This window comes from Cryptotermes secundus, unplaced genomic scaffold (genome assembly GCF_002891405.2).
Source record: "Cryptotermes secundus unplaced genomic scaffold, Csec_1.0 scaffold291, whole genome shotgun sequence".
NCBI lineage: Eukaryota > Metazoa > Arthropoda > Insecta > Blattodea > Kalotermitidae > Cryptotermes > Cryptotermes secundus.
In genome coordinates, this window is record NW_019731571.1 from 304321 (window position 1) to 323272 (window position 18952).

At 42.3% G+C, this 18952-nt stretch overlaps 2 protein-coding genes across 2 annotated transcripts in view; one reads left to right on the forward strand and one right to left on the reverse strand.

The window, feature by feature from the left end:
- Window positions 1-18952, reverse strand: part of LOC111867113 (sodium-coupled monocarboxylate transporter 1) — a 55614-nt gene that overhangs the window by 35568 nt on the left and 1094 nt on the right. The gene's annotated exons all lie outside the window — the stretch shown is intronic.
- Window positions 2959-14427, forward strand: LOC111867099 (ionotropic receptor 75a). The gene is made up of 9 exons (XM_033752551.1): window positions 2959-3038; window positions 5988-6290; window positions 7508-7623; window positions 8288-8446; window positions 9770-9981; window positions 10523-10731; window positions 11824-12101; window positions 12280-12477; window positions 13495-14427. The coding sequence occupies exons 1-9, from the start codon at window positions 3003-3005 to the stop codon at window positions 13541-13543; spliced, it is 1560 nt and encodes a 519-aa protein (XP_033608442.1). The 5' UTR covers window positions 2959-3002; the 3' UTR covers window positions 13544-14427.

The window sequence follows — 18952 nt, forward strand, 5'->3', positions numbered from 1 at the left end:
TAATACACGCTACAATAATTTGTTGGATAATCTCGTAAGCTGGTAGACATTATAGAAGACATAAGGATCTTGGGGTAAACACAAAATTCGTTATTAAATTTCAGGTTCTAAAAGCAGGAGCGATTGAGTAATTATGAACCCTTTGTAAAGTGGTGTTGTTCGGTCGGATAGAAATTTAAGTAGTAAAATTTAAAAAGTAATTGCCTCTTTTTTATTGCAAGAGGCGGGCTACTCATGCTCAAGATAGCCATAAAAGCGCGTTGAAATCTGAAGGTAAAGGCAGAGAATGAGAGAATGAGAGAATGACGGGGCAAGAAAGTAAAACAGATGAGTAAATTCCAGCGAAAGCCTTGGCCAATTGCGATCCACTACTTTTGCGTGGAGAGAAAGAAAATTCTTTTGTACAAGGTTCCTAGGCTGGCAACAGTAGCATGAGTGTGAAGGGTAGCCTGAAATAGGGGCAGCAGGATTTTGATTTTCGAAATTACTGTCAAATTTCATAATTTTGAAAAAGATACGTAAATTGTACCGTTTGACAGCAGAGGGATTCAATTTTGGAGATTTAATTTGTGAGGGCTGCATGGGACTTGGTAACAATCTCAGCATTCACTTGAGACAGAAAACACACTGCCTCTTCATTACATGGTGTGAATGCTATTTAATTACTGTTTTATTTCGAAAATCTTATGACAAATAATGCATTGTTTGGGAAACGGAGATTTTCAGTGTTGAAGCAGGTGACACATATACGAGTAGTTAACACTGTGCTGTATAGGATTACTAACCTCTCCGAAGAAGATGAAAACAAATTCAGTATTTAACAAAATATAGCAGACCGCCTCTAGTGGTCAGGGTTCCTGACTACAGATCCAGAGGTCTCGGGTTCGATTCACGGCGCAACCGGATTTTTTCTGAGAAGTAGTGAGTCTGGAACGGGGTCCACTCAGCCTCGTGATGGTCATTGAGGAGCTATTTCAAGGAAATAGTTATTGCCAACTTTAGCGGATAGAGGGTTTCGCGTGGTCAGCGCAACGAATCCCGACGGCCGTTAATTTCGGTTTTCTAGACCGGAGCCGCTGTTAGTGACTGGCTTCCCACCGCGGCAGCCCGGGTTTGATCCCGGGTCTGGTCAAATGGGATTTGTGGTGGACAAAGTGTCGCTGGGGCAGGTTTTCTCCGAGTACTTCAGTTTCCCCTGTCAATCTTCATTCCACCAATTGCTCCACAATCACCCTCACCTATCATACAATAAGGTACAATAAGCCAGAAGTGGCCGCAGTACAAGGGACTTAGTCAGACCCCACTAGCAAGAAAAAAAAACTTCGCCGATAAGCGGCGGCCGCTCGATCGGTTTAATTCGCTTGCGGACTAAAACCACGGAATTTTGTTTCTTTTTTAGTTTAACAAAATGTAACATTTCCAAACTACAGCCAGGAAATATTTGCTTGCGATGTGAACTGGTGTTCCAAATAAAGTTTCGGCTCTCTTTGCAAAAGTTAATTGTGGCAGTGTTTTGTGCTACTAGAGCGGCACGTAGCAATGAAGGAGAAAACTGGTCTGGTAAAGAAACGGTATACTTGCGACAGAAAGCCAAAAGCAGAAAGAAAATTGTAACAGAACTACGAAATATATTTAATAATAAGTTTGTTTTGTTTCCAATGTCGCATTTGACAATCACGTCATTTGTTCTCTTAACCTCAACCGGTCGGCCTGCTACTGTAGTAACGCATTCAGACGTCACTTGGGCGCGTCATATTAATCAGTTGTCCAGCCAAGCTGGGCACTGTAATTTCAAGTAGTCGCCACTCTTATCCGCCAGAGAACTTCGGAGTCTGGCGACCGCAGTGGCATCTAGGGGCAGAGTAGAGAGCTTTGTGAGCGCCCTAAAATGACATCTAATTTCGTCTTGAGTGAAATATTCGTTTGAAGGTAAAGTTGTCCCTGTGCTTACCTATTTGAGCACTACGCCATGAAGGCGTATGGGGGAGTGGATGTATAGATCCAAATTTTCTTGACCTCGGCACTAGTTGGAGATGAGTGGTCAGCTTCACGCTGCAGCAGCTTTAGCCCCGGGGTAAGAGCCCCCGCTATCCATTGGATTGGAGGTTGGGTGGACCCCAGAGCCGGTCTGGGCGATTTGGAGAAGAGAAGATTTTTGACCGTACCAGGACTCGAACTCCGACCCCTCGGCAGTCAAGCCCGTAGCCAGTCGCTACACCGACTGAGCTCTTTTGCATGCCGTAAATGTAGGTCAGGGGACTTGTCTTCCGAAAGACTCCGTGTTACCAATTTTTTACAATTTTTACAATTACCAATTTACAATTTTTTTGAAGAAAATTTGAAAGGAAAGACCAATGAGAGACATAGATTTGTATCAATTAATGTTATTAAAATGGATCATAAAGGAAATAGGGTAATCACTGCATTAATCTATCTTCGAATAGGGTCCAGTAGCGGTAATGAACTTTTGAGTTGCACAAAAGAGACTGGTTCTTGACAGACTGAGGTGCTGTATTTCAGAGCAGACGCGGTGTGCTGCATTGTCACAGTCTGGCTCCTGTATCTCCCAGCATCAAGCCAGACCACGGACGCTGTGACGCTGGCTTTCATTGCTGACATTCTGAGGGCCCCCCCACCGGCCTTCGTGAGCGCCTTTGTTTGCTGGAAATCCGGTAAGCTGGCAGTAATCTTCAAATGAATTTGACTCAACGCAGGATCTCTAAGCTGCTGCACTTCCTTCACAGGCTGGGCACAAAATAAACATTATACCTGGCTCACCTGAAGTTTCTAGTTTCTTACAATTAACTTCAGTGGATCAATCCGTTAAAATGATCCAACTTGTCCAATAACTCTGCTGGTAATTCATTCCAGTTGATAATCACCGATTTGCGCGATATCTGTCGGAGGAGGGCGTGCTTCTCTCGACTCAAGCGACGAACCAAGGAGCCTTAACTCAGCTCCGAGCAACAGAGAGGGGCAGATACGTCGCATACATTGTAGACATGGCCTGCCAGGGTACTCGCGCCATTCTGTACGAGGTAATTCCATTTTTACCTGCAGGAGATTTTGAGCTGCCCAAGTTTCTGTATGTAATCCGGCGTTTTAAATTTCCAAATCCTATACACACCCTGCTTAAGCTTCCACTAGCTCTGTATATTGCCCACAGAATATTCTCTCTATGTGTTTCGTATGATTCAAAGAATAAACAGGAATTATTTTCCCAAATGATAATTGGAGGCTGGCCTTCGTTGTGGAGACAGGTTATATTTGCAGTGAGACCGGAACAGAACAATTCAGTGTCATTTAGACCAGCTGCAGACCCATGATAGTCTAGAACAAAAGCTGAGAGGCAAGGATAACATCAGCCCTTATCGGCCCTACACTTACAGGAAGCTCAAGTCGGACTCTGCCTGAATATGTTTTGAAATGTATGCATAGAGTGGTTAGTATTTTGGCTTAAGTGTCTCGAAATGATAAAAACGGAAGAGTGTACTGGGCATGAAATAAGTGTGTCATTTTTCTCTACAACTTCTATCTAAAGTACGAGTATTAATTGCTCCGGTAAATATTTAGCTAGCCACGCTCGAGACAGGAACGCAGTTTGTGAAACTTGCCAACGTCACGCGCGTGGAAAACTGTTCAGGGGCTCTCGAGTTAATGTACGCGGACAGACGGACGGACTGAGAGATATGATATGCAACAACACCCGCAACCAAACAGGGAACACGCAACACGAGACACGATATACCCTGAGAATAAGAGGAACGACTCCCATAGTGGTGAAACTATGCTTGGTGTTAGAATTGGGACAGATAAGATAAATAATCTTAACAAGTTTTTAGTATATAAATTTATTATAATTGACGAACATTTTTAAATACTTTTTAAATTCTACAATGACGTAATGGCAAGCAATGAAATAGATTGACGTAATTAGAGCACCTGATGATGACACTGTAGTGCCGAAACATGTTGTGAAATAACAAGTAAAATTGAGTGCACTAAAAGACGGACATTGCTTACGTATCATGGACGAAGATCAGTGCAAAAGGACGCTAAAATACAACATTATGATATAGATATTTTAACGGGAATTCGTTGCGGCCAAACACGACTTCTTGTACGCCATACATGGCACAGAGCTTTATTAAGTTCTGCAACTTTATTGTAAACGTCTGTTTACGAGTATTTAATGTTGTAACTGATATGCAATGAAAAATTTTATTCTACATCCACGTGATGTGTTTTTGGGAACAATATCACATCAGACGAACGAGGGACACAAAATAAGTGTGAGTGTGCAAGTTGTAGCGGTCTGGTTGATACATTATACTGCCCATGCTCAGAGACTGAACCCAAGAGTACTCTTTATGTTGTCTAGAGGCAGATGTACTGAACGTGTCCTAATGGACCTGACTGTACATATTGTACAGGCTAGCCTGGCATATTCAGTTGTGCGAGCACACTGGAGTCTCGTCATATGGGCATTTAACTTGAGAATTCAACCATACGCGCTAGCCAAATTAAATAAATTAATTAATTAATAAAAATAAACATTTAAGCATAGCTGGCGATTCGTCTACGAGTTGCCTTTCGTTGCCCAAGCCTGGCCCTGCGTCCCGTGGATAGAATTCGAGACCTGCCTACCCCTCCCATTTCCTTCCCTCTCTGTATCATTTGTGCAATTAAAACAATATTACTGTAGTTTAATTGTATGCGGAGTCTTTATTATGTACATTATACGAGTACATACACACATACACATAAGTATGCAATTTAAGCGCGATATAAAAGCTATACGCGATTATGTGCTGACGCGCTGTAACCGCCATGTCAGACGCAACTCCACTGCATGCACGTCCTTGCATATCATATTCGTTAGAAACAGCTAACCTCAGTAACTTCGAAACTTCGTGTTTTTAGAATAGAAGACCATGAACGAAATAAAAATACAATTATTTCCGAGGGTTATACTGCATTGCCAGAACCGCTTGGAACATAGTTGGGTGTATAACGTTATGCTGACCAGGCTGATGTAATCAACATTTGTGCATAAATCCTACTGTCCAATGTATATATTGTTGTATTGTATATACATTTCTAACGCGTTTAACTTATAAAATGTAAACATCTTTTACATTATGACAAATAACTTCATACTGCAGATATACTGCGCCCCAAAATAACAAGACCGTAACTGTCAAACAGTAATAAATTTGTGGTCATGAGCCCCAAATGTGGCTCGACAACAAGAGTGACTGACTAGCCGTCAGTCGCAAAGTGACAATGAGAGAGTTTGAGTGCAGTTCCTCTATAGCGAGTTCTCAGTAGGAGACAGTCACGGGAATTTCGTTTTCCACCTGTGAAGATTTAAAGTGTGATTATAAGACTTTATTCAGTGTAATATTTGGAGTGATTTGAAGCTTTAATTTCTGTGTTGATATGCGTCGCCCGGAGAGGACTATTGTCCCTGTGCGTGTGCGTGTGTATGTAACAGTGAACTGTAAAGTGTGGAAGCAGCGATACCGCTGTATTTAAATGAAATTAAGAGAGACTGTGTATAGCCAGTCTTTCAAACTACAACCCGTCATTTCTGTCACGTGTACCATCCTATTTGTGAGAGTATTGAGGTATTGAGGATGGTTGGACGTGTTCTACTGTCCAGGTTAATGTAGAGAATTATCTTCATTTTCTGCATCCTTTTGCGTATCATGTATTGAAGTTATACTTAGGAGTAGTCAACACAACAATTGATCATAAACTGATATTAAAATATTAATTAGTAGGGGTTATTTTATTTTTATTCCGCTACATTATTACTACATTAATGATAAATGTAAAAATGGATCCATTCTGATAATTTACTAAGGGTATACGTATTTTTAAAAACCCCCTGATTATGATTTCTGTAGATAGAAACGTGTTTACGGTCAGAAATTTTTCCTTTGATAATGTACCGAATTGTATGCACTTGTTCTACCATCCAGGCTGGTGTGCTGAAGCTGTTCGGCGCCCGCAGCCGATGGATTTTGCTGGGCAACGTAACAAGTGCACAGTCTGCACTAGCGGACCTGGGCGTTCTGCTAGACAGCGACGTGATAGCAGCAGAGCGAGGTTCCACGGGAGCATTCCTCTTGGTGGAGCTCTACCGACGTACACCTCAAGACACAATTATAAAGAGAGTCATTGGAGACTGGAGGCCGCAGCTTGGGGTCCGACTGACTTCATCAACCATAACATTTACTAGAAGAACAAATCTTCAGAAATCGACCCTCAAGGCCGTCATGGTGGTAAGTAGGACGAACCTTGCATCCTGAGAAATGTACAAAAGCTGACGGAATTCCATGAATCTACAATTTATTAGGTAAGTTAGATCGCATCTGACTTAATGTCATCTATACATTAACATTTAAAATTTAAATATAGACATACATATATTATTAAATTTAAGAATAAAAACTAGCAGAATGTAAGGCGAAAATCACTATAAAAGATCTAAGAATTTTACAAGGGAAGGAGAGAGTTGGAGAATTTCAGAAAATATATGTTTGACGTGACAAGGTGGGCGCGTCTTTATTTGGGATGTGTGATAAAGGTACATTTGTATTTCTTCATATGATGCGGGGGCGACGGAGGTGCTCTGTGTCCCTGGGCGTAGTAATAATTCTGGTAAAGGGACTCGATTGGAGGTATACTGATTGCGTTCTACTTGGACATGGATCCGATGCTGATGAGATCTGTCGCTTTGTTGACAATGCTACAGATGTTTGTGCTATTTTACTTTATAGATTTTTTTCTGGTGGCTCTTTCTTAAGGTCAGATATTATTGGAAATGAGTTGGGGGGGGTCTGTAAATTTTCAGATTTATACTCGTAGTAGCACTGTAGTTTGACAGAGTTCGATCGTTGTTTGTATACACGTCACGTATCGCCTAATGGGCCGAAACACGTTGAGTGGAACAATAACAACTTTATGTGACAGTGTCTGTATGTACAGCAAAACAAGTCTCCCCAGAAGCGCACTGAGATGACAGCAGATCTTAGTATCCACACGCTGTTTGGCTACCTCTGTGCCTTCTGTTCCCCACGAATGTACTATCACGTAATATGGCTCAAGCGATAGAGCTTCTGAGTTGCATTCGTGATATGTTGGTTCGAATCTCGGACAGGGAATCGTCTATTCTGATTAGGGTTCTTCGTCATTTTTCTCATTTTCTTGAAGCGAATGCTGGGCTTTTCCTTGCCATGTGTCACCAGCGCTTCATTCTAAACAACTTATGCTTCATCATTCATTAAATATCCTACTATTTGACTATCTGCTTCCTGAACTGCTGACAGTATTGTTGAGTGCATTGTCACTATGGGCTTGGCGCAGGATAAACCAGAGCCAGGAAGTGTTTTGCTGCGATTGTGGGCACAGTCACAGACTTCAGAAGAATGTGTAGGTCTGTTAAGGCAACTTATTTATAAAATACAAAATAAGAAGTTGACGGTGATGCTGTTGCCAGGTGACAAATAACGACAGCTTGCTCCACCTTTCGGACACCGAGGACAGGCACATCGACACGGCCAGCAAAATGAACTACAGGCTGTTTTGCCATGTTGCTGACATCGTTAACGCAAGGTAAGGATCCTATTTGTACCCTCCAGTGTCGGCTCAGTTCTCTCTTGATTTCATTATCCTAAAAATATTAGGAGAATAATAAAAATAATGAAGTTCAGCATATAATTTTTCTATTTTGTTGTTGCTCCATCCTTCTATTTTAATGGAACACCAGCACAAGTGGCATTGTGTCCCGGCTGAGTTAACGACTCCTGTAACGTAGAGGTTATGAAAGAAAAATTGCACCACCCCCCACCCCCCCGATATATTTTGTGCTCCGCTATATTTAATGGAAAATCCTTTTGTTCTCCTGCCGACTATTTACATCAAAACAGATTTCAATATAATTATAGATCTTAATTCTTTCAGTAGTGCGTTATGGCAATTTATTTAAGACAAGTCATTTCTGAGAAAGTCAGCAGGTTCTGTTCATGTTTTATGCAAATCAACTTTTATATTTCATCGATATGACAATATATCATATTTAACCACTCTTCACGAAATCTGGCGAAAATACCGCGCCTGTTTCGGAGAGGAAAGAATTGGATGGATAATAGCACTCCGTTATCAAGGCCGTCTGGGCCACTCAGATATAGGCCTGCTGATTAAGAGCCATGACTCGGTCATCAGATCCTCGTTTTGAAAGAGATTTGGTGTTCAGACATGTGGATTTCAATTGTGACAGTGTTGAGATGGCGGTAGTCAACTCGTGGGGCTACGACGCTTGGAGTGGAATGCTTGGCTATCTGCACAGGGGGGACGCCGATATTGGGGCCAGCCCAATGTTCGTCATCGAGGAGCGACTGTCAATGGTAACCTACATCGCGGGCACCACAAGATCCAGGCAAGTCAGAACAGATGCAATTCGAGAAGCTGGCAGTTATCCAACTGGCCATCTGGTCAAGAAATCATAATTTTCATGCTAGCCGAAAATTCATTACTGCTTTCCCATCAGCCCAACACTGGACCATATCCTGTGCCAAAAAGAATTCTGACCATATCCTATCACCCTGTTTCTTTACTGCCACTTTACTGTTACCTTTCTGTCTACTCCAAGGTTTCGCAAATAATTTGTTCCCTCTAAGATTTCAGACTAAAATTCTGGACGTATTCCTCACCTTTCTGACACGTGCTCCATTTCCGGTCCCTTCTTTGAATTTATCGCCCTAACATTTTTTGACGATATGTACAAATTGCGGTGCCCGGTTCATGGCTCTGAGCTCCACGGCGACCGGTGCACCGCCAGCTGGGGGTCGCATACAAATTTTGTCGATGAATAAATATGCCTGTTGACCAAAAAGCTTTCCTGATGAAGTAGTTCAAATACACAGATCACCAGAGATGTTGAAAATGCTGTTCCTCCACACGTTGACATTTCTAGCACCGGTGGAGGAATTGCGATTTGCACTTTGAAGCTGTTCTTCAACAATGTTTGCAATGTCCTAGTTCTTCTCCCGTTCGAGCGTTACTGCTGCGAACTCTGTCCTTCACACAATCCCAGAAGGACACATCACAAGGAGTAAGATCAGGCGAAAGTGTTGGCCAAATACCACTGCTCATAATTCTGTCCTGAAGACGTCGGGCAAAGCCTGCATAGACATGAGTGCAGCGTAAGCAGTAGCCGAGTCTTGCAGAAACCAGTCATAGAGTCTGAGAATGATCTGTACACATTCTTCGCGATTAATTATTTCGTCAAAAACATAGGCACTTGCACTTAAGGCACACCAGACACCAACTTTCACTAGATAGAACGGGACTTCATGGGTTAGATGCGGATTCTGTGGACTCCAGTAGCTCTTATTTTGCGTATGTATGTTTCCCTGGCGACTTCAGTTTGGAAGCAAGGCTGCTGTCGGGTAGTATTTGAGATACGGCGTCTTCCTGCTTCATCATGACGCAGTTACACCGGGCCCTGAGACTCGCAATTTGGGACAATGGCATGCACGTTCGGCATTATAGCTAGCGATGCTCACCCCCATGCCAGAGATATTTTGAAAGCAAATGACACTGGACTCAAATGTTGTCAAAATGCAAGCAATGTCTTAGCCTTAAATGGCTTGATATCAGTTACATTATTTGTTAGGGTGGTATATCTGGACATTTCCTGTGACTAGGAGCATGTGCAAGAAGACAGCGTTTGTGCTAACCAATTATGTGCCTTCATTAGAGCAGAGTTCCTGTTCCGACGGCCACCGCTGTCTTTTGTGGACAACATCTTCACCCTGCCTTTCAGCCGCTCCGTCTGGTTGGCCAGTGCTGGCCTCATTGCAGTAATGGGCATCTTGCTGCACGAGGCACTGAACCAGGAAGGCAGCGTGGGAGGACAGGTGACGTGGAGCGACGTGGCTCTACTTACAGTGGGGGCCGTGTGTCAACAGGGTAGGGAACTCTTTCCAGGTTCTGAACAAGTTCATTATTCTGGGTGTAAGTTCAATGAAAATACTACGATTGAGCAATGCACAATTCCAGCCTGTCCTATACAACTGTTTCTGAGCAGATAAGAATATCAGTAATAGTGGAGAATGAGTAGCAAGGCTGCAGAATGAGCTGAACCAGAAAGAAATATTTTAAAGTTCTGAAATTCACTGAAGACGGACTCATTTTTCCTGTAGGAAGATTTGGGCCTATGGTGGCGTACATACATCACAAATCACATCTGGAGCCTTTAGTGTTAATAAATATTAAATGCAGATGGACACTTGTGCCCCTTTATCTAGTCATTAAACTATTTATTGCTATTTTTCTGGATAAGCCTCGCATTTCTTTATACGGGAAGGGGGAAATGAGCACAAAGCAGAATGTACAAATATAACTTTTTGGCGAAATAAGGAGTCATTGAATTTTCAGTTCTGTGATATATACAATTACCAATACAAAATAAATAGGTAAAGCATTTCTCTCCGTTATGCTCGAGTTGCAGGCACTGCAGTGGAAGCCAAGGGAGCGCCTGGCAGAATCATCACGATTTTCCTCTTCGTGGCTGTGATCTTTCTGTACACTTCGTACTCCGCCTGCATCGTAGTTCTGCTGCAGTCCTCCACGACCTCTATCCGCACCCTGAATGACTTGCTTCACAGTGGTCTGACCCTGGGTGCACACGATATCATTTACAACAGACATTACTTCAGGGTGCGTCACGTGGAGCAATAGCAATGTTACAGAGAAAACAGTGCCTTCACTGCCGGTGTGCTCGTTTTATTTTTAACTTTACTTCATTTAATGTGAAATGCAGACACCCTATTCTCATTAGCCACCCTGTCGGATACCACTAGACATCTGAGGAAGTCGGTAGTGCAGTTCCAAACGACCCGACTAGACCATGGTCTTGAGAATGATGACTTGGGAAAGTTTGCCCCATTAGCCCTTTGCTAACCACAAAACTCTCACAAGCAGAATTTACTGGCACCAACTATATTATACCTGAATGCCTATCACCACTCGACACCTATCTTCCCCTCTGCTTTATGCTCCATGTTCGTCTTAATACCCTCCTTCCACCTCCGTCTTCGTTTTTCTATTGACTGCTTTCTTGACTTCCTTCGATTCAATGCCCCCAACTATGCTAGTTGTCCCCCGTGTTACACGACCGCTGTTGTTGTCAGTTTGAGCCAATTTGTATTCCCCAATCCGAGACGTAACAGACGAAACATTTCTGCCTAATTCAACTTAGGAAATAAATGTAAAGTTAAAGTTGTCTTCGTGCTTGATTAATCAGACATTATACCATGAAGACGTATGGGGGGTGGAGATATAGCTCCATTGCTCTTCACCTTGGCATTAGGTGGCGGGGAATGGTCAGCTGCACTCCTCAGCCGCTTTAAATCCTAGGAGGTTTGATAGGCCCAAGTGCCATTCTGGACACTCCGGCCGACTAGTCACTCTCCAGTCGCTATAAAGACTAATCTACCCCGGTTCGGAGACCTAGGTACTAACGCCAGTTATATTGTCTTGGATTGGGGTGAGACTGAGTCCGCTTGGTAAGCCGGCAACTAACTGGCCTCCGGGCTCGAACCCTGGCCGCCGCGGTGGGAAACATGCAACTAACTGCCTGAGTTATGGCAGGGCCTACTAAGGCTAAATTATTTACAGCTCGGTCCACGAGTACTACTATTTCCCGCATTTTGCAATGGCGGAAATCTTATTGGAAAAAATTTCATAAAATTTCACACAACACGAAGTAAAACAGACTGTTCCTGCAAACTTTGTGAACTGCTGTTGTAGGAAGCGAGCGATCCGATACGGCGCGCCATCTACAGAAAGAAGGTGAGTCCCCCAGGAGGTCCACAGAATTTCTTACCCCTTCAAGATGGCGTCGAAAGGGTCAGGACGAGTCCTTTTGCCTTTCACATGGAACTAGGACCGGGCTACAAATTCGTATGGGACACGTTTCTTGAGGAAGAGAAGTGCAACCTGCAGACGGTTCCGTATTTCCCTGGAACACCGGAACCATTTGTGGCGGTTAGCAAGCAGACGGCATTCAAGGAGATTTTGGCAGTCGCGTATGTTAAAACATTCATTCCTTTTGCAATTTAACAAGCTCTCTGTAAATCCAAACTTATATTTGTATAGACCATGAAAGTGGTGTGAGAGAAATGCTTAAATATAAGAAAGTTTAAGTTAAAATTCTGGTGCAACTTAGTACTCCGAATTTGAAGAAACAATTTTCCTTCCATTGAGTTATCGCAAGGTGCAGGAGCGGGGGCTGCAGCGGCGGGAAACCCTGCGGTTCTACCACGCTAAGCCTGAATGCACGCAGAGAGGCACCAGCTTTGTGAGCGTGGGTCTCGTGGATTTCTATTCTGCAGTGCTCGTGCTGGGATACGGGATGCTGCTGTCCCTCGGGATCCTCCTCATGGAAGTCTTGGTGCACAGACGGTAAGCCCGCACCATCACCAGTCGATTCTAACTTTTAAGTTTCATATTACTTTCACCTTCATATTACTTTCACCTTCATATTACTTTCACCTGTTATTCGTGATCTTGCATGTAGTTGTTTTCCAAGATATTTCCGTAACAAAATTATTATTTCGCCTTCGACCACCTTACCTCCTAGATTTCTCGGCCCGTGCGAAGCAAGAGCGCCCACAATTCCGAAATTACTGCAAGTCCACTGAGTGCTTTACGCTCTTCTCATATAATGGAATTTGCGAATTTGGAACGGAACAACAACCGACTTATCGCTGAGTCTGTTGACTTTCATAGGTGACAAGACTGACTCCATGAAGCAGTTCAGCTCTTAGAAACTGCTAGTAGCTAACTGTGAGGAGCATTTATATATTACACCAATGTAGCTACGTGTTTTGTACCTAGAGGCCATCTTCAGGTATTATAGTACAGCCATTGTCTGGTTTCTGCTGGGTGTCTATAGCAACCATTGTTCCCACAGTGATACTTGTCAGAGTGTTTTATTGTGAATAACGCTGTATTTCAGCGTACACAAACACAATCTTCAGTGCAGCTGAACTGCATTCAAGACTGGTTATGCGTATATATATCAAATATGGGATAACGGGGATATGTAGCAGCAATGCAATTGCGGCAGATATCAATAAAATAAATATAAGCTATAACTACGGGCATGCAGATGCTGTAGAATGTGTAAAATGTAAAAATCACTGTGATTAAAATTGTTGAGCCTTGTACGTTCTGTCACGAATTCGTATTACAAGATTCCATGTCGTAGGTGCGATCGCTCTAAGTGAGCTACACAGTGATCCCCCGAATTCTGAGAGACACGGGCCACGTGCTTAAGTTTATATTCTAAACTATATCAACCGGGAGTTGGTTCCAAGAAAACGTCCTATATAAACAGAATTTGATGCGTGTTCATCAGCTAGCAATTGAGCCAGTTCAGTCTACTCATGAGTTCATTTGTTACGGTCATGATTGCAGGCAAAGCACAAGACATGCGGAAAGAAGAGCAAGAGGAGCTGCACGCTAAATTAAATTCATTTTCGCTCTAACGATCACTTGCCTGTGGGTAGCTGAATGTACTAGAAGCAGTACTAGAAGCGAATTAGACGACCTTAATTAGAGCAATGCTCTCTAGCATCGAATGGATATATCTTCGTGCATAATCCAGAACACAGTACAGCAACGCTGTCTGGTAGCAAATGTGCAAATCTGTGTTAGGATAAAATGGAATAGAGCAACATTGCCTAGAAGCAAATAGATGAAAGTACACTTGCTTAATTTAATGTACACCAACGCCATCTAGAGCGAATATATGCATTTGTCTTTGAATTTGCCAAAAGACGGCCACGCTATCTATAAGCGAGTGTATGCATTTGCTTTTGCATAAACCAATACACAGAAACAATCTTTAGTAGTGTATGTATGCTTTTGTTTGCATAAGCGAAATAGCAGTACCTTCTAGGAGCTAGGTTGTGCCTTTGCCTTTGTTTAAACTAATCTAGAGTGTCGTTGTCTAGGACCGAATATACTTTGTGTGCATTTCCCTTTGCATGGAACAAAACAGAGTAATGTTGTCCTGTAGCAAAGATATTCATTTGCTTTGCATTTACCAAATTACAGCAAGAATATACATTTCTATCGATGAGGAAGCCAAAAGTTCTCAACAGAAGAAGGCCGACTTGTATGCCTAAGTTGCATTATGAAGCTTCCACGTGGCTAGAACCTGATGATAATGATTGTATACGATCCTAAAGCAAATAAAACTTCAATGCAAATATGCAAGTCTATCTGTATCGTCAGAATTCCACCTTCACAGCGCAATTCAGGTATTTACAAAAAACATAATGTAATGTACTCGGGCTTCTTAATTTGTTTGAATAAACGTCGTTTTAAATTGTCATGATACCAAAGTAGTTGCAAGTTCTGTTGAAGAACAAATTACTTCCTACCGTTGTATCAATATGTACAGTCCAGACAAATACGATACAAGTTGTATGGCAGAACAATTTACATTACACAGCTGTTATGTGCAATGAAATCAGGTATGAGGATGCTTTCTGCCAGAAAGACTGAGAAGCCACAGTCGAACAAAGTCGGCTCAACCTATTCCAGTGCTCTGCTTCGACTGTCTAAGGAGATGGAGTTGTCGCGGTACTCACAGTACGGTGGCCACAACTTGTGCCACCTGGCGGCCTGCGCCCTGCTCTTCACTTGCCTTGGGAGTAACTGCCAGGCCAGAGATTGCACAACGATGGCTTTCATTGCGGCTGCGCTGCGCTTCCAGACTCCTGCAGCCTCCGTCAGCGCCTTCACATGCTGGGAGCCACGTAAGTTGTTCAGAAGCTACTGGTTGTCAAGCTGCGGTCGTCTTCAGTGGGACCCGAAGTCTCCTTACCATTTTCACAGCAGCTGAATCCAGCCCACAACCTCACAGTATATCGCTGCCTTGATCTTACCATAATCTCCTTTCATGGGGTTTCAGCTACAATATAAATATTTGTCATCTCCATTATGCGTGCTACACATTACGCCCATTTCTCCCTCCTCCACTTAATCTCCCTAGTAAAATGGGGGTAGGTAAAACTATCTCTGTAAGAGACCACGGAGGCCAAAAGATTTCTGAGCCGTCGGGGCTGCTACATTTTCTAGGTAATCGGAACACAGATGGCGGTGAGGTTGTCTGCCTTACTCGCCAGCCGCCCTTTACCCCCAGGAAGATTCCTGGTACTCATTTCTATTAGAGGCTGAGTCGACCTCAGGGCTATAGTGTGACTGGAAGGGTTAGGTAATTTAAAAAACAAATGACCTCATCGAGAATCGAATCCGTGACCTTTCTTCTTAATTCATGTGTCCAGATGATCTCTTGAACCCTTCGATTCATTTTATTCCCTTAGGAGGAGAGATCGAATTACACCCAAAACATAATGACGGAAAGCATTCCTCTAACTCAGTCAGTCTGCTCGTAATTGATTCCTTGATATAATTTCTGTTTGTTGCTGGCGGCACTAAGTATTTAAAATTTGGGACATTTTCTTAGGGTGTGGCATTATTATTCGAATTCTTCAAGTTCATGTTACAATATGGCGACGAAACGGGAACGGGACAAGAAAGTGAGAACTAATTACAGAGAACATTCAGTAGTAAGCTGTAGGATCATCATTACTAACTAACCAACCAAATCCATGGGGAGCTCAGCCCTTGCTGAGAAGCCGTCAGTCTGTTAGCTACTTAAGAATTTACCAAATTGTTATGGAACACGAAGGTTCATTACCGTGTTCACAAGATTCTCTCACTGGTCGCTGTCCTGAGCCAGATGAAACCGGACCATACCACTTCATCCTATGTACCCACGATACTTTGTAATATTATCCGCTAACGTACATCTTGGTCTTCCTAGTGGTCTCATTTCTTCCTGCTTTCCCACAAAAATCCCACATGCATTCCTTTACTTTCATATGCTTGCAACATGCCCTGCCCATCTCATGCCCCTTGACTTCATCAATCTAATTTTATTTGGTGAAGAGTGCAAGTTTCCGGTCACGGTAGCCGAGCGGTCTAAGCCATGTACTGTCTTCGCTCGCTTGGAAACCGGGATTGTGGGTTCGAATCCCACTCAGGGAATGGATGTTTAGTTTGTGTGTGTGAGTTTTTCTATATTTGTGTACAGGTAGAGGCCTTGCGACGAGCTGATCACCTGCCCAAGGAGTCCTACCGAATGTGTAAGCTCTAGAAAAACTGAAGTGAACGAAGAAGTTCATGGAGGTAGGCCTAGGCCCACTGGGGCTGTAGCGCCAAGGAAAGAAAAGAAAGAAAAAAGGGCAAGTTATGAAGCTCCTCATTATCAAATTTTCCCGTCACTTCATCCCTCTTCGGTTCAAATAGAACCCTGTTCTGAAATGCCTTCACTTTCTTCTGTTTCCTTATGTCAGAGACCAAGTTTAACACACATATAAAACTGCAGTAAAAATACAGTTCTCATGTTTTTATTTTATATTGAGACTTATAGGCCCATTGCTTGGGAGCGAGTCGGCAAACAAGTTTCATTGAGACTGATTCCTGGAAACGAGCCCGTGACGGTACAACGTTTCCTTGAACGAGGGATACAAACATTTCCGTAACAGGAAATCCAGATCGAGGCGTAGGTCGGAATGGAGAGTGTCGAGTCAGTCGGCTCAAGGTTTATTGTGATCATGAGTGACTGTACAAGGAATGAACAATCAATCCAATTACTAATCCAAACCCCGTCTTATAAGTAACCCCTACACGTTACGATAGTCTTAGACAGCAGGCGAAAAGGAAAAAAGTTCTGAACTGAATTGTAGCAAATATTATTCGATTACAATGCGCTCTTATTTTTCACATGAACAAAATTTTGATTTGTTACTGTCGCTCCAAAATATATGAATTTTGTGAAAACTTTAAAGGATCTAGTCACAATATCTAAGGCCAAAGGAATCCCACAGTGCATGCGATGCCAACAACATGGTCATACAAGATCATATTGTAACAAACCGTATGTATGTGTAAAATGTGGTGGGTCGCACAGCACACAGAGCTGCAAGAAATCTAAAAACACGCCTGCAAAATGTGTATTCTGTGGAGGTGCACATCCGGCTGATTACAGAGGATGTGAATATTATCACAGTTTACTAAAACAACCGAATAACACTAACAACAGACTAAACATTCAACACAACGCACTAACCCAAAGTCAACCAGCTCAGTTACAACCAGGAATCAGTTATTCAGAAGCCCTTAAAGGGAAGAGAAACCAAGAACCAAACATCACATTCCCAGGAGAAGCAAGGGAAAATACTAACAACGACCCAAATACAACTAATTTGTTAACCAAATTTCTTGAAGAATTTAAAGCAATTTTCCAACAACTCACTCAACAAAACAGCATGGTATTAAACATGCTATCAACGTTAATATCTAAAATCCATTGAATTCCTCAGAATTGCATTATGGAACGCCAATGGCCTTCTGAAGCAAAAAAATGAACTAGAGATATTCCTTCAACACACCTTCATAGACATAATGCTGATAAGTGAAACTCATTTCACTGATAGATCCTACTTCAATATACCAAAGTATTTAACATACTCTACTAATCATCCCGACACTACAGCACATGAAGGAACTGCTATATTAATAAAAAGAGCTATTAACCATTATGAGCTCCCAAAGTACAAATTAAATCACCTACAGGCCACAGTGATAAAAGTAAAGATGACCCAATACGAGTTAACTGTTGCTGCAGTTTACTGGCCACAAAAAAAAAGAGAATTTTAATGATTCCTTTCAAACTCTGGGACACAAATTTGTAGCAGGCGGAGATTATAATAGCAAGAACACCTCATGAGGATCTCGTCTAAAAACGACCAGAGGCAGAGAATTATCAAAAACATTACAAGAGCAAAAATATTCGCACTTGTCAACTGGCACGCGGACATACTGGCCAACAGATCCCCAAAAAACCCTGACCTCTTGGACTGCTTCGTTACTAATGGAATTTCTTCAGAATACATGGATGTGGTACCCAGTTTCGATCTCTCTTCAGATCACACAGCAATTATAGCCACTGTCAGTAGTCATGCTATTCACAAAACACCAAGAAGTAAACGGCACAATAAAAAACAAATTGGGAAGAACACAGGATGAAACTACAAGGAGATATAAATCTAAATGTGAGACTCAAGAGCCCAATGGAAATGGACAGGGCGCCAACCTCTCTAATCAACACTATAAAACAGGCAACCAAAGATGCTAACCTAAGATCACCTTCCAAAATAATACAAGGAATGTTCCAATTGAAATTAAAAAACTCATAGCTGAGAAGAGAAGAGCAAGAGCAAGGTGGCACAGAAGTCGAGCACCAACAGATAAAACAACATATAGCCATACAAGTAATAGGCTGAAGTGTAAACTTAAATAGGCAAGAGACAGATCCTTCTCTGGCTATATAACCAGCCTCAACAGATATGACAATACCATCTGGAAACACATTAAACATGTAAAATCATCTAAATCAAATATAAGAGTGGAAAACTACATGGAAAATAAAAATCAATGAAACCAAGTCAGTGCAAGTAAACTTCAGTCTAAGAAGAGAACAATGTCCTGCGGAAGGAACACACTACTAAAAAACGCAAACAGATTGATCTAAAAATCAAGGATATGCATTGGTTAATTGGAAGAAATTCCAAACTCTCCTTAGACAACAAAATCTTACTTTACAAAACAATAATAAAACCAATTTGGGTATATGTAGTGGAAATATGGGGATGTGCTAGCAAAACCAGTATTTTCATAATCCAAAGATGTCAGTCAAAGATACTACGTATGATTACTAACGCCCCACGGTATGTTTCCAATATAACACTCCATGAAGATCTGAAAGTGCATCTAGTAAAGGAGGTCACAATACGCAAAA

Excerpts from the sequence above, each read along its gene's own strand:
- LOC111867099 (XM_033752551.1), top strand. The coding sequence starts at position 3,003 with ATGGCCTGCCAGGGTACTCGCGCCATTCTGTACGAG. Across the intron at positions 7,624-8,287 it reads GCTGACATCGTTAACGCAAG|TGTTGAGATGGCGGTAGTCA; the intron begins GTAAGGATCCTA and ends CAATTGTGACAG. Across the intron at positions 9,982-10,522 it reads GGGGGCCGTGTGTCAACAGG|GCACTGCAGTGGAAGCCAAG; the intron begins GTAGGGAACTCT and ends CTCGAGTTGCAG.